We start from the raw sequence: 15,673 nt of genomic DNA, 5'->3' as shown, positions 1-15,673 counted from the left end.
GACGTGTTTAGGCTCTGACTTGGGGATTGGGTTTTAGCAACGGGTTTGTTTCAAACGTTGCTTCTGACACTGAATTATTTAAAGGAGATCTCAGGACTTGCTGCAGCCTGGAATTTTAAAAGATTTAGCTCACCCTTGCAGGTTCTGTTGACTCTGCACTCTGAAGCTGGACCTCCAAAGAAGATTCAATGGAATCTTTTGCTGCAGTAAGGAAATTGAAATCTCTGCCTTCATCTTCCAGGCCTTTCTCTGGGGCATTTTCTGATGATTTTTCCTCTGCGCCTCTGCTCCCATAGGAGCTTCTTTTCAGGTCAGAATGCCTTGTGGAATTTTTCTCAGTCTTCCAGCATTTTGGTTTGTCTCTGCATTTTAGTGAGGTTCTGGGTTCTTAATCCCATTGCTGCCACCACATGGAGAAGGTGTTGGTTATAGATTGCTGTGTCTTAAAGAAGACTCCGTAGTCTTTTATAGGTTAACTGTAAGTCTTTATTAACTACTAGAATTATTTACACATGTACAGTAAAGGGTACAAGCTAGGCGATGTCTCCATGCTTAGGCCTATACACGTCTCTGCTCAACACCATACTGGCCCTGGGCCTGGATCATGTGCCTTCTTACCGTTGTGTGGGTGTTAGTGTACTCAGTCCCACATTAACCCTATATGTGCCAGACCCTTATACTACAGGGAGGGGATAGGAAGGCAGCAGGAAGGCCACATGCTGCATTTATGAGCCCCCTCCAAACACAACGGCGGCGGAGTGTAAAATTCAGCCCAAAGTATTTACCAAAAGAACTTCCGTATTCCTGTAGCTAACCTCTTTTCATTTTCGGGTAGATTTCCAGTGCTGAAGCAGCAGTTGGAGTACAGTGTTTGTTGAGCTTCTTGAAGTTGCACTGGATTACCCCGACCTGATTTTGTGAGGTTGGCCTCATTAAGAAGGAGCCTGCTGGCAAGAGCTCACCATCAGCAGAATATAAGGAATATGACATAGCTGGAGCTCTTAAACATTGCATCTGCTAATTAATGTGGCTGCTTAATTCTAGCTGCCCTTAATGAGCTGTTTTGCTATTGGTTCCTGGAAAAATACTGTTTTCTTTATAATTAAATAAACGAAGTAAGCTTTAACACCCCTGTGCCAGCCTATGAGTTGGAGGTGGTAAGACTTTGAGCAGGACTTACAGCGATCCATTTTACAGCAAAGTCCATTTGCCCAGCAAATAGCAGGTAGAATCTATCTGAACAGCATATTATGGCAAACAGTCAGCAAACCGAGCATATTTAAAAGAGCCTCTATAAACTACAGCAAACCAGACTTGTTCACCAGACTTGTTCCCAGGATGGCAGGACTTCCTACAAAGAGAGATTGGGGAAACTAGGTCTGTATTCTCTAGAGCTCCCAAGAATGAGACATGAACTCATTAAAACCTACAAAATAATTAAAGGCATAGACAGGGTCGATGCAGGTAAGACGCAGGTTGGGGGGTCTAGAACCAGGGGACACAAATTCAAAATAAGGGGAAAGCTACTTAGGACTGAGATGAGGAGAATTTCTTTTTACTCAGAGCGTTGTGAATCTTTGGAATTCCCTACCCCACAGGGCTGTGGAAGCTCAGTATGTTTAAAGCAGAGATTGACAGATTTCTAAGTACCAATGCCATAAAGGGCTATGGGGATAGTGTGGGAAAAAGACATTGAAGTGGATGATCAGCCATAATCGTATTGAATGGCAGAGCAGGCTCGATGGTCTGAATGGCCTACTCCTGTCCCTATATTCCTAAACCAAGCTCCAGTCGGCAGTGGATAGTTACATAATTCAAATTATATGCATAAAATCAATCCAAAGTATTAAACAGCACTGCAGTCCCCAGGTCTAATTGTTGGTGGAAATCACACAATCGTCTCTACTCTGAATGGGATTAGTGATTTCACTATATGCAGCCTCAAGTAAATTGCAGCAGAATGCTTAAGTATACAGATTTGACCTCTTTGTATTTGCCTTTCTCAAATAGCTGTTTTGATCATTTATTTTTATATTCGACCTAAAAATTTCGTTAATTTAAAAAAAAAATTCCTGGAATGTGGCTTGTAGTGGATGAGGCTTGCAACCAACATTGTTACTAAATGCATAGTCATGTATGTCATGAACACTGCCAGAAAATGCCCTGTAATCATTATTTGCCTGATATAAGAATCTCAAAAATTGCTGATGCTGATGAAAATCACTGTTTCTCATGGGAGTGGAAAGGTGCTGTGTTGGTTTGAGATGGGAAGGTGTCTTTGGTGAAGGTTAGGGAAGCTGGAGAGTGTAGGAGCATAGCTGTGTCTGGGGAAGAGGGAAGTAGCTGTGTCAGGTCGGGGCAGGGGGAGGGTAGCTGTATCTGGTGGAGAGAGGAATGGCTGTGTCCAGTGTGGGGAGGAATGGCTGTGTCTGGTGGAGAGAGGAATGGTTGTGTCTGGTGGAGAGAGGAATGGTTGTGTCTGGTGTGGGGAGGAATGGCGGTGACTGGTGTGGGGAGGAATGGCTGTGTCCGGTGTGGGGAGGAATGGCTGTGTCTGGTGGAGAGAGGAATGGTTGTGTCTGGTGTGGGGAGGAATGGCGGTGACTGGTGTGGGGAGGAATGGCTGTGTCTGGTGTGGGGAGGAATGGCGGTGACTGGTGTGGGGAGGAATGGCTGTGTCTGGTGTGGGGAGGAATGGCTGTGTCTGGTGTGGGGAGGAATGGCGGTGACTGGTGTGGGGAGGAATGGCTGTGTCTGGTGTGGGGAGGAATGGCTGTGTCTGGTGAAGAGAGGAATGGCTGTGTCTGGTGTGGGGAGGAATGGCTGTGTCTGGTGGAGACAGGATAGCTGTGTCTGGTGTGGGAGGAATAGCTGTGTCTGGTGTGGGGAGGGTAGCTGTGTTTGGTGGAGAGAAGAATAGTTGTGTCTGATGGTGAAGGAAGGTTGCTTTGTGTAAAGATGCTGTAACACCAGGTAATACAAGGTCACACTGTTTTAATTTTCTTTTTTTCCCTTTCTCCAGGGAATGTATTCTTTGATGTTCTTGGGGTGGCTCTTTCTCCCCATATATATTGCATCAGGGGTAAGATTACTCTACTATTTAGTTTCTAACATAAACCAATCATTTTCATTGACTGGAAAATTTCCTATTTCTACTTTAAATTTTATCCCATACAATTTCTATTCAACACTATGTATAACCCCAATGAGGGAGCGTCAGAGCTGAATTCAGCAAAATACTAGAATAGAAAACTTATGGAAAATTATGTTCAGGGTGGGTGGGGGTGAGAAGGTTATTCATCTTTGGCAAAAGTACAGAACAGCAAATCACCAGCCTGGTTTGTTATCACCTGTATTGCAATTTTGCCAAAGACCAATTTCACTCCCATGAACTGTGTCCCTAAAGACTGTAATGCAATTCCAAGCAATAAAAATTGAGTTTGATTTACTCAGTCACCATAAACCAATAGTTCTGGTTATGTTTTATGAAACAGCCACTATTTATAAGGTTTTCCTGTGAGTATTATATGTTCCCTGTTACAGTTCATTGTTTTACACATTCCAGTTTAACTGGATCACTCACCTCTGTCCCACTATTCTTGGACCATCCTGGAAGACAAATATATCTACCAACCATCTCCTTAAGCCCCTCTCTCCTCCCCCTCCACACTTAACTCCAGTAAAAAGTAGGAGGAACTCACAGGTTTCTTTCTCACCAAGTTGGAGATGATCTGTTCTGCTGCCTCAGCTTCTTCCCATTTCCCCTTTGCCTACTAAACAAAACCTTCTCTTCAGTTACCAATTCACTCAACCCTAAACCCTTTTTTCTTTAGCTTCTCTTCAATTCCAACTTCCTACCCTCTCCAATTTAATTTCATCCAAAAGATTTACCTCCTCCTTCCTTAATCCCATTTCCACAAATCTCCTTGCTACTCAACATCCTTTCTTTGCTCCCATGTTAGCTATTATAGTCAATGGCTCTCTCTTCAGGTGCTGTCATTCTGCTTGCTTAAAGTATCCCCTGGCATTATTATCCACTCCTAAGAACCTTGCTCCCACCATCCAGACCAACTCCATCTCCAACCTCCCTTTCCCTCTCAGAATCTTGTTGGCCTCTCGCACATCTCCCAGTTTGTGACCCTCCAGTAAAGATTTCACCCCTCCAACAGTATTGGCACAGCTCTAACCAGTCACAAATGAAATTCTCAGTACATTCCCCCACCCTCCCCACTTGATGTCTATGACACATGATCCTCCTCCAACATCTCCTCCATTATGCAACTCTGTGGGAATTTCCCTGCTTTGTTCTACTGTTGCCTATTTAATCATAGTCACAGCATCTCTAGCAATGACTTCTCTTCCCACTCGCACTATCTCTCTCAATTCCTTTACTGCCAGTGTACCATAAGAGAGTTTATCTAACAGAATCTTGGATAAGACATAAATTTCTCTAATTCCTCCAATTAAACAATGGAAAGACTGACACCATTATCTTCAGCACCCAGCACAATGCTTGCCATCAACTCCATCCATTCCCTGGCCACCCTACTCAGGCTTATCCACATGCTCTCTTATTGTCTGGTTACGGCTTAAGTTAAAAAAAACTCAATCACATCTTCATTATCCGGGCTTTTTGATATTTTAAAGTGCTAGGTCATGTCCTGTTTGGAGGGAGAGCAGTCAGTTCTCTCTGAAAAGGTAAGATCATTAACTCTGATGGGGGTAAGGTCGCTGCCTGTGAGGTGCTCTGTTGGGTGAATGCTTTCAGCTTCAATTGAGAATATGTATTTTATGGAGGTAAAGTCGCTGTATCTAATGGAAGAGGGGAAACTTGCTGCTTCTGATGGAAAAAGCGGAGAGCAGGTTATTTCGCTGATGGAATGACTGGTCATCCACCTCCAATTGTTGGGGAAGGCCAAGTGCCTCTGATGGAGGCTGGGGGAGAGGTAAAAAAGTTTCTGCCTAATCAAGATCAAAGTAACCTGAGCAGGGTTTGCTATATTCATGTGAGAGCAGTGAAATTCAGGCCTATTTTTCTGCTCATTCTCTGGGCATATCATCAATGGTTATTTTCCAATTTTCATGCTTTCCCTAAGATGAACACATTCTCTCTCTGCAGGTCACCACCATGCCTGAATATTTACTAAAACGATTCGGCGGCCAAAGAATTCATTTTCTAATAGCTATACTTTCTCTGTTTACCTATGTTTTCACGAAGATATCAGTAAGTTTCTGTGATTTTTCAATTCCGCATATATTGAAAATCTTGCTGGTATTTCTCAAAATAATCTTGATTGAAATATGAATTGAACAAATGTGAAAATATGTGTTTCTACTCTTACCACAATGTGAGCACTTGACATTCAATCTATGCCTAACATACTGTATCCTTCACCATACCTTACCCCCAGAATACAATATCCCCCATAATACCATTCCTTCATATACTGTATTGCATACCAACCCAAAATCTTGAGTCCCTCACCAGATCATACTCCCAACACATTGATAGTCCATCTAGTCTTTAATGGTATTACTAAAAGAATGATAGAGAACCAGCAGTTTGTTTTACATCTGCTCAATTTCCTTTTCTATTGACTTCAGTGATAAAAGAAAATCAGACAGGGTACAAAACAGGTGAGGTACAAAAATGTGCTCGTGTTATTGGAACACATAAAGCAAGATAATGGAACTGCCCATGCTTCTGGCTATTTCTGGTGTGGGCTGCATAGTGCCTCGTGCTAGAAGAGCTCTAGTTTGGACGTGTCGTGCATACACTGGAAGCGGGAGGAATGCTACTATGAAGATGTCAAACAGCAATTCCAGCTGATTTGATGTTGGCTTCAGAAACTTTGTTTACGTGTGTCCAATGAATGCTGGGCTGATCACTCCCAGCCGTACTGGCATTCATCAGCACGACTAGACTTATTTAAATAGCCTTACACCAACTTGCAGGTGAGGTGCTTTTGACTTACTTCTGCTTAAGCTAAGTTTTTGGAAGGACTATGGTGCATTTTTTGAAGTGTTAAGCTGGTGCTTAAAATCAGTGAGGACTCAAAATGTGGTGACTGTGGAATGGGAGCTGAGGTTGCATTGCTTCTTAGTTTGTAACATTAATATCAAAAGGAGCAAAGGGTCAGAGAGAGGAAGCTCTGACTCAAGTTCAACAAGGAGATAATCACTGAAGCGTGCCACTCCTATATCTTGATCTGGAGTCCTTCACCCAGATGAGGACAGCCCGGCAAGTGGCTTTCAAGGCCATAGGCTTAAACTTTTATGTCTCTGTGTCTTTTCAGATGGGAGTGGGCAACATCTCAAACATATAGCAGTACCCCCAGCTATAAAAGCATCTGGAAGGTCATGAAGACCATGTATTCCAGAAGAGGAGAATACATTGCTTTCTCTTTCAGCAGGAACAAGCAGGGTGTGAGGGCATGGGGCTTTGCCAGGATAGCAGGATTCCTGATAGTCCAGGGTGCATCAACTGCATGCAGTTGGCTTAACGGGGCCCCATGACAATAGAGAAAAGTACAGGAACTACCAGGGCTACTATTCTATAAATGTGCAGTTGGCATGTGACCATGCCAATATATAAGAATGGTGAATGTCTACCATCTTGCCAGCAACCACTATGCATTCATCAAGCGTCAGCCAGCCATACCCACTGTCCTCAGCCCTCTTCGCAGAGCCAGAGGATGGCTGCTTGGGTACAAAGGACAAATATGCATGCTGCTGTCCCCCTTTCCCCTACCGAGCCATGCAAAGATAGCGGGCATACAATGAGAGCCACAAGAAATATTGTGGAGCAGACAATCAACCTGTTCAAATAACAGTTCCACTGCCTTGACCACTTGGGGGGGAACCCTACACTATACGACGGAGTGGATTAAGAAGTACATGGTGGTCAGCTCCGTCCTCCATAACATTGCCATCACCATGGTGCAGCCTGTGTTATTAGGGTGTTCAGGACTGAAAGAGTAAATGTGGGGCTGGGGAAACAGCACCGCTGCATGATTATGTAAAGTCAGTCACCATTCAGTAGTCTGAATGGAGATAACTCATGGCTTGGGCTGAAGAAGCCCACTGTCTTGTATATCTAGATATATATATATATATATATCTTATATATCTGTACATACATCTGTACATACATTTAGAATGCACTGCCTGGAAGTGTAGTGGAGGCAGGTTCAATTGAGGCTCTCAAGAGGGCAATGGATGATTATTTAAATAGAAACAATGTGCAGGATTATGGGGAAAAGGCAGGTGATTGGCACTAAGTTAGAACGCGCAGGGAGCCGGTGCAGACATGATGGGCCAAATGGCCTCCTTCTACACCGTAACAATTCTGTGATTCTGATTCTGTTAGTTCTACAATAAATAGTTATTGTTAAGACTTAAATCCTCTAAACCTTGTTCTTAGACAACCAAAACAACATACAACACCGCCTTTGCCTCTAGTGCCCTCAGAGCCTGTTGTTGGGATACCCTTGCCTGTCCTAGTGCTTCTATGCAATGCTATCCCAGTGATTGCTGCACAGCTGGTGGAAGGTTGCTGACTTTAACTGGAGGAGACTGCAGATGGCCTTACAGGAAACCCTTAAGCATCTCCAGGTCTTGTGTGCCTGTCTTCAGGCTATATCATCTCGGTGTAAGTGGCAGCAGTTAGGCTGAGAGGCAACAGCAAGGGAACTGTTTGATTGACAGCCATGGAACCACAAATGGTGTCATCCTGAGAGTACAGCATGGCCATGCACCATGGTGCCACTGTCACTCCTATGGGTGGCACCTCACCAATTTTAGTAATCTGTTGGAGGGCAGATTGTTGAACTGCTGAGAGAGCCTGCTGGCCAAATTGGCAGCAGTCTGAACCTGCCATTCAGTATGATCTCCTCTGAGTTTCCACTGCAACTCTGAGACATTGGGTGGCTTCTGTCTGCGCTACATTGGAAGCTAAGACAGTGGTCATCACAGTTAAGTCTGTTAGTGCTGTCATGGAGTTAACCAACACTCCCACAGTGGAAAGGTTCTGTGAGATGCCCTCTGCCATTTTTGGGATGGACACCTCCATGCTCCTTGACAGTGACGGGAAGCTTTCTGTCAATACACTCTGGCATCTCAATGTGCATTATTAACCACATTGTCCTATATGCTGCTTTGTCCAAGTTCACTGTAGCAGAAACCATCTGCAACCTTGCCCTCTGGGGAGTTGGCGCATGAACTGCCCTATCCCCCTGTCCTGACTGAAGCCCACATTTGGCCAGTGACTCGCCTGGTGCAGATCCTGACCCTAAGATTAGCTCAATGCCAGTTTCTGAGCTGGCAGCCTCGAGTGCTTCCTCATCACCAATGTTCCCTCTAATTTCTCTTTGTTGTGCATGGATTGTTTGTTGTACTGCGTGACCCTGTTAATTTACTGCACAGAACAGGCATACGTGCATCTTCAAGGGAACATTGGTTGTTTGCAGTCTGTTTGTTCCCTGCATCGTAAGTTCCAGATTGCTGCACACCATGCAGTCCTGCAGCTTAGAAGGAACATTACTCATCACTGGTGTGAGGTTGCTCCGTCTCATCCTTCTGTGTGCTGTGGCTGGCCGGGCAGCTGTTCTTGGGTGTCTTAAAGCTTAAAGCTGGAAGGGGAGGGTTGGAATGAGGGAGGTGGGCATGTAGAGGAAAGCAAGAGGTCCATTGTCATACCATCTGCAGCTTGAACATCATGTCAGACAGCAGAATGAAAGTGAGGAAGGGATTGAGAAGGGGCATAAGGTAGTCTCAGCAATGCCAGATGCTATGGACCCTGTCCCATGATGTACAGCACCATCTCCTTTGTCAGGTTCAGTGGATGTAGTCATGCTTGCCACTCGCTGGTTCTCTGCTACACCATCTGGGGGAAAATGTGACTGAATATGTTGCAGTGTGTTTGGGTGATGTGCCTTCCATAGCTGAATAGCTGAAGATATGTGGAGTCTGCAAGTACTGGCTTTGAGGCTGGCATCATAGAAAGGTGTGTATGAGGGTGAGGTGGAGAATGTGAATGTGAGGAATGCATCCTGAGTGTTGAGTACTGCTATTGGGTGAGTAATAAGGGGTGGTGCATTGAGCAGCATGGGACACTGTGGTTTGGCAGGTCATCACGTGAAAATGAAGTCACTGACCTTGATTATCAGTATGAGGTCATTAAATTTCTTCAGGCATTGCTGCCAGGTTCTCAGGGCTAGAATCTGGGCACTGACTTCCCTTGCTACTTCTTCCCATTCATTTGGTCAGTTTGCCTTGAGGGTCTTCTGGCACCCTACAAAAACATGGCTTCTCTGCTTCTGTCCACCTTCACGACTAATAGCTTCAGCATCGCATTGCTAAATCTGGGAACCTTCTCACTACCCTGATGTTTCATATACTTTTATTGAACAGCAGCAATAACATTCAGCAGCAGCCTCCTGTGATTCAGTGCAGCTTCATTTTAAGTGAGACAAAACTACCTTAGAGGCTAACTGTAACACGTGCTAACCTCACATGCTGTTGTGCCTCTGTTGTGCATGCAGCCAGCGAGCAGCGTGGGTCACACTGGGCTAACTGCTCAAATCAAGGAAATGAGGGAGAAGCACAAAGTTTGCACGTTGGCTGCCTCAACAGGGTCAGATGTAGGCAGGTTGCAAATCATGACTATAAGTGCTCAAAAACTGGAGCAAACAAACAGTTCTTTATCTTCAATGCACAACATTCCTCACAACACCAAACATATTTGCCAGGAATTTTCTAAGGGGTTTTTAAGATGAGCCATATTAATTTTTAAAGATTGGCCGAAATATTTACATATGGGGTATGTCCAGGACTTCTTACAACGACATGGAAGCTAATCACTAAAACACTGTAGGAAATTTCCAGCGATTGTATGCTTCCAATTCCATTTCCCCCAGCCATTGTACCTCTCCACACCTTTCTCCCAGCAATGGAATTTAATGCCACCCCTGTGACGAGTTTGGTGGAGGAGACATTTAATTGGGTGGGAGAGGTCCCCACCACCTTTCCGCCTCTGCCTCAATTAAGCCTGTGGTGAAAAGGCTTGTGGACAGCATACCCGCCCTGCTGCCAATTGAGGCCATTAAGTGGGCAATTGACCCTGTCAAGGGTTGCTTGCGGGCTTCCAGGGGGAAGGTCTCTCGTTCAAAGGCACTCAGTTCCTGATTGAGGGAAGGGTGAGCCCGCTGACAGTCACTCCCCTGCCCTTCCTGCTGTCCCCCCTTTCCCCCCATGACCCCTCATCCCACAACCCCCTTCCCGCCATCAGTCACCTTTGGCCTGGGTCCCTTGGTGGTCTGGGCCTCGGGTGGATGCATTACCAGCAGTGGCCATTGCCTCCCCAGCCTCAGATTGGTCAGCAGCTCTTTGCAGGCAGGACTTCCGCCCCAGGGGTCCTTGATCCCAGGGAAGACCGGCTGCTGCCCAGGGCAGGCCTTCCCTAAAAAAGGCAACGCGGGGTTCTCGATCGCTTTCCATCCAGTGGGCAAGAACCCCATCGCCTACATTAAATATCACCCACTGTATTCCTCATTAATGCCATACACCCGAACCCAAGATCTTTGTCATCAAAACAGAAAATGTTGGAAATATTCAGCAGATCAGGCACTTTCTGTGGAGCGAGAAATAGGGTTAGCATTTCAGCTCGATAGCCTTTCATCAGAATTGCAAATAGAAAGCAATGAATGTGAACAAGGTAAAAGGGATAAATGGAAGTTCTGTCAGTGAGAAGCACAGAAGTTCTTCACGTTGGACATTCTTGGAAGAGCAAAACTTCTTCAAATAAAAACAATGAAGGTGAACAAGGGAAAAGAGACAATTGGAAATCCTGTCAGAGAGAACAGCAGAGCCTCTATTTCCTATTGAATCCCAGCTGCAAGCTGCATGGGTGGGGAGAGGCCAACTGAGCGAATGTAGCTTCCCAGGCTCAGCAAACTTGGAAGCAAATGAATAATTACAGTGACAGGAGGAAAAATGCCAAAGTAAGTGTAAGCGCCTTTGTATACATGGGTCCTGAAATCTAAGGGTGGTGATCCAAGCAGTTTGAATCAGTGTTCTCCAGCACTGACCCTGCTGAAGGGGTCAGCAGATCATTTTATTTGCATGGGGCTGACAGGTGCTTGTGCCACTACAGGTGCTTCTGTTGTCCCATGTAGTCAAGTATTACCGTGCCCACCTGTCAGAGAGGGTTCCCAAAGCAGACTCCTTTGAGCTTCCTCATCCCTATGTTTAAGGGGCCAAATCCAGGTTTTTTTTAAATTTCCCAAATTTTAGGGATCAAAGCCTTTCACACTCTCCCAATGGGGCTTACAGCCTAGCTGAAAACCATCTCATATCCACATACCAACCTCCAATCCAATATCAGGTCCCAACTAAGCCAGGGAAGTATGAACTCCCAAGTAGAGAGTGTGCCAATGACTCTGTCCCTGGAGTCACTTCCTGACATTATTGGCTTTATAAGGGGCATGGAGAAGTTCCACATCTCATAAAACCAACTTGAAAATCCAATAAATGGCGGGGACTCTTTCCAACCAGATCCCTATTGTGTTCTTTTGTGTTCCAGTGGACCCTGCTGGAATTACGGTAGCATGGCAGGACCTCCATGGGATTTCATGTACTATTCCTTCACTGAAGACATTGATCCAATGTAAATATTCACCAGCTGCTCCCTTAGGGAGATAACCTCCAAAGCATATACATAACTTTTACCTCATTTTACAATATTCTGTCATTGAGGGGAAACAGTATGGCACAATTACAATGGAATACAATAATGTTATATATAGAACATTCCAAATTTCAACTTCAAAAGACTACCAGCAAGAGAAACAACCATAAAAGCTCATTTGAAAAGACTGGTACAGGGCGGGATATAGTCTAGTGGTATTGTTTGTAGTTCTCAAACTTGCTAATCTCTCCATAAATGTGTTCTGCTTGCACGGCAAGGCAGCTTACAATCATTAGGAGAGAACAAGGAAAAGCAGTGGGCCACCTATACTGAGACAATGGAGAGGTTGAGAAGATGTTCCTAAGCCTCTTGGCCCACAATCTGTCAAGGACATTGGTGAAGGTAAAGGTGAAGTTAGAGACATGCTGTCACTATCCAGCAAGTATCCTCCAACTATTGCAATTCTTCTCAAGCCAAAGGGCATAAAGGAAGTGAGACATAGATACTGGCACTTCACAGCAAACTATGCCAAGCACTCCAGCTGGCTTAAGCACAAGCACAAATACTCATCTCCTCAAAGATGTAGGTGGTGATGTTCAGGGAGATAGCTAGGTCATTCAAAACTCAAAAGAAAGAAAAAACAAGTGGTGGGGGCAGGAATGGAGGAGGAGTGATAACGGGAGAGAGACGTCCCGTGATGCTTAACTGATATACGGACATTAGTATCCTGCTTGGAGAATAGGAGTTAGTTAGCGTATCCTGCAACAACTGGTGAAGACTGGGTGGGAGTGCATTTTTGACATCTGTACTGTAAACCAAGTAGCATCGTCATGCCCATCTGTGGGAAGGGCTGCCCATTACAGAGGAACAAAGGCAGAACAACTCTTTCTCTTGAGCAAGGTCAATAATGCCACTGACATCAGTGACACCTTGAGAACCCACATGGGATTCTGTCATTGGTGGGTTTAGCAGAATGAGTGATTGCTTTTCCCAAACAATGAGGATTAATTTAATCCACATTGTAAGCAACAACTTGTATTTTTATAATGCCTGCAACATAGTAAGGTGTTCCAAGTTAGAATTAATCTCATGCAGACAGATGGTCATCCTGCTTGGTCAGCATCAACATCAAAGAAGAAGGTCCTGAGAGGATGCAATCCTTTCGAGGAACGCCTCCTACCAGTCCACCAGGCCCCTCAGAGAATCAATACCAGACAGGCATTGTAGGATATGGCTGCAGATTTTCTGAGACATTTCATAACCCTGCAGCCAGAGGTTAGAAGCCAACATTATACTAGTAAAGCCATGATAGGAAGAGCCATAGCTGAAGCAATTGAAGATAGGAGTATCTGCATACCTAATTCTCCTTCTCTCATCCCACTTCTCCCTTACCACACAATCTCTTCTGACAGAAAAGCTACTTTTGGTGCGAGAAAACATCTCTCACTTTCTCTTCTCCCCTCATCACAACCCAACCCTTTTCTCTTTTTCCCTTCTGGCACCCCAACATTGCAACCTGCCCAAACAAAGGAGGAAGAACAAGAAGACAGAGAAGATGAAGACACACTGTCATTCGATTCCATAGTTGCAGCCACCAGCTCAGTTACTAACATTGTACTTAACTTACATAAGACAGAGGGGGGACATACTGGGTACAAGTGCACTGCAACCAGGTGGGGTCTGTGGGGAAAGTATAGTACAAGTGCCAGCTCAACAGAGGGCAAGGTGGCACATTAGTTCTGCTACAGAGGACTCAGATGATAATATTGATGGGCCAGGCTACAGAAGAATGTTGATGGGTATACACAATTCAATGCTTGCTGCACTCTGAACCCTGCCGGAGAGCCTGCACTCAATGTGGACGAACTTGGAGCCCATCCTTTCCAAAATGGAACAGGTGGCTACCTCCAGCAGCACACCTGTGGAACTAGACATGATGCAGTGCCTGATGGCTGATATCACAGCTTCCATTGCAGCACAAGTAGAAGCTAGTCAATGTCCATGTACTACAGTGGAAATTCAGACTGCTGTCATCTAATCTCAGTTTGCTGTTATGAATGCTCAGACTGCTGCCACCATGGCTCTAGATACAAGTTTGCAAAGTGGCTTCCAGAGCATCACAGCACTCAAGAAAATTGTTCTCCAACCAATCTGCTCCCTATAAATCCTCTGCCTATCGCCTACTACTTCTTCTCCTTCCTCTTTTAGCAGCTTGATCTGCTCTGCTTAGCTTCTGCTCATTCTTCCAATCATGCTCAATGCCAAGAGGAAGGCCTACTGGCCTACCCATCTCTGGGAGCAACTGAGCTGTGCACAAGCTTTTAAGTCAGAAAAAGAATACTTCAGACCTGCCACACCACTCCCTATGAAACTTTAACCAATTATGAAAAGCACCCAAAATGCATTGCAGCAACAGCCACAAGAAATAAGTCAACAACTCACCTGTAAGTAGTTGAGGATTCCTTTAGCATTAATGGTTGAATGCATGTTTAGCTGTGAGCGATTCTGAAAGGGCTTAAGCTGGAGAGTGGAGCTCCAAAATGGCAGCGTTGGCACCAAATCAACATTGCACTCTCATTGATGTCATGTTCTGCTGGCTCTGTATGTTACCTGCGGACATTAGGTACGTGAAAGCTAAATCCTTTACCAATGTGACACCTAACACAATTCACATTAGTCGTGCATGCATGTACCTTGGACACCAATTTGGAGCCTTGAGGTGCCTCATAGAACCAGAAAATGGGTGCAACTGAGTTCAATTTTGCTCCCGATGTACAGCCAATTGTGTACTTTTGAATTAAAAAATTACTTTTGAATTAAAAGCCGAATTAATTCCTGATGTATTTCATTGTAGCAACACTATTGGGTAGATCTTGATTTTGATAGTGTAAAATGGGTGATGGTGAGTTAGCAACCTTTTTTATATATCGCCAATTTTTAAGCCAATTAATTTCATACATCCCTGAGAACTCCCAATTGCATGCCACCCTGTATACAAACAATATATAAAACTGTCCCACAATACAGATCACCAATGGAATTAGTGAAATATTTTTCAGCTTGGTTAATGTTACTGAGTAAAATATTTTATGATGATGTATTTTTCCCAGGTTGATATCTATGCTGGAGCTGTCTTTATTCACCTTGCTTTGCAATGGGACCTCTACATTTCTGTGATTGGATTACTCGCTATTACTGCAGTATACACTATAGGAGGTAGGTCTGTCACCCAGCCTATCATTCAAACAGGTTAACAAGAGTTGATTATTTTTGAAAAAGTTATTTATCTGTCTATCACTCATTTGTAATTATTACCGTTTTGCCCACTAAAATTCTTTGTAGGCATTTCAATTAAGTAGTGCATTTTCAAACAATTCCCTTTTGTCCCTTTTTGTGCAGCAGGAATTATGTTTCTTGAGAGTGTTGTTTTACGAGACTCCTTATGTGAATGGTAATTAATAATCTGAATGTGATCTCAAATCAGCCTGTTCAGAAGTAACACTCTATCCAGAACTATGGAGGCTTAATATTATCAGGCTATGTAATAGTCTGCCCATCCACAGTTTTAATTGCTCAGCACTTGCATTTGGTCATGGAGGAAACAGGCCAGAAGGTGAACTGGATATCTGCCCGGTCATGACAGTGAGTGTTGTTGGAAGACAAGAAAGAGAGTCAAACTGTCTCCAAGCCTCTGTTTTTCCTCTGAGGATCATAGCATGTTGATGTACAGAAGAAGCCCATTAAGTCTCTGTCAGTAACAAAAACAGAAAATGCTGGAAAAACTCAGCAGGCCCAACAGCATCTGTGGAAAGAAAAACAGAGTTAATGTTTCGAGTCAGATGTGGTCTCACCAATGCCCTGTATAACTGAAGCATAATGTCCCTACTTTTGTAGTCAATTCCCCTCACAATAAATGATAACATTCTATCAGCTTTCCTAATTATCTGCTGTACCCGCATACTAGCCTTTTGTGATTCATGCACTAGG

General features: G+C 44.3%; 1 protein-coding gene across 1 annotated transcript in view; it reads left to right on the top strand.

Annotated features, from left to right (window-relative positions):
* Nucleotides 1–15,673, top strand: part of LOC144690288 (sodium/myo-inositol cotransporter 2-like) — a 108,440-nt gene that overhangs the window by 21,382 nt on the left and 71,385 nt on the right. Inside the window, exons 4-6 of the mRNA XM_078557643.1 lie at nucleotides 3,023–3,082; nucleotides 5,120–5,224; nucleotides 14,797–14,902. Of these exons, the coding sequence (XP_078413769.1) occupies nucleotides 3,023–3,082; nucleotides 5,120–5,224; nucleotides 14,797–14,902 (271 nt within the window). The remainder of the gene's footprint in view (nucleotides 1–3,022; nucleotides 3,083–5,119; nucleotides 5,225–14,796; nucleotides 14,903–15,673) is intronic.

Source organism: Cetorhinus maximus, chromosome 15 (genome assembly GCF_964194155.1).
Source record: "Cetorhinus maximus chromosome 15, sCetMax3.hap1.1, whole genome shotgun sequence".
Lineage (NCBI taxonomy): Eukaryota > Metazoa > Chordata > Chondrichthyes > Lamniformes > Cetorhinidae > Cetorhinus > Cetorhinus maximus.
Note: the sequence above shows the minus strand (reverse complement) of the source record. Positions and strands in the feature narration are given on the sequence as shown.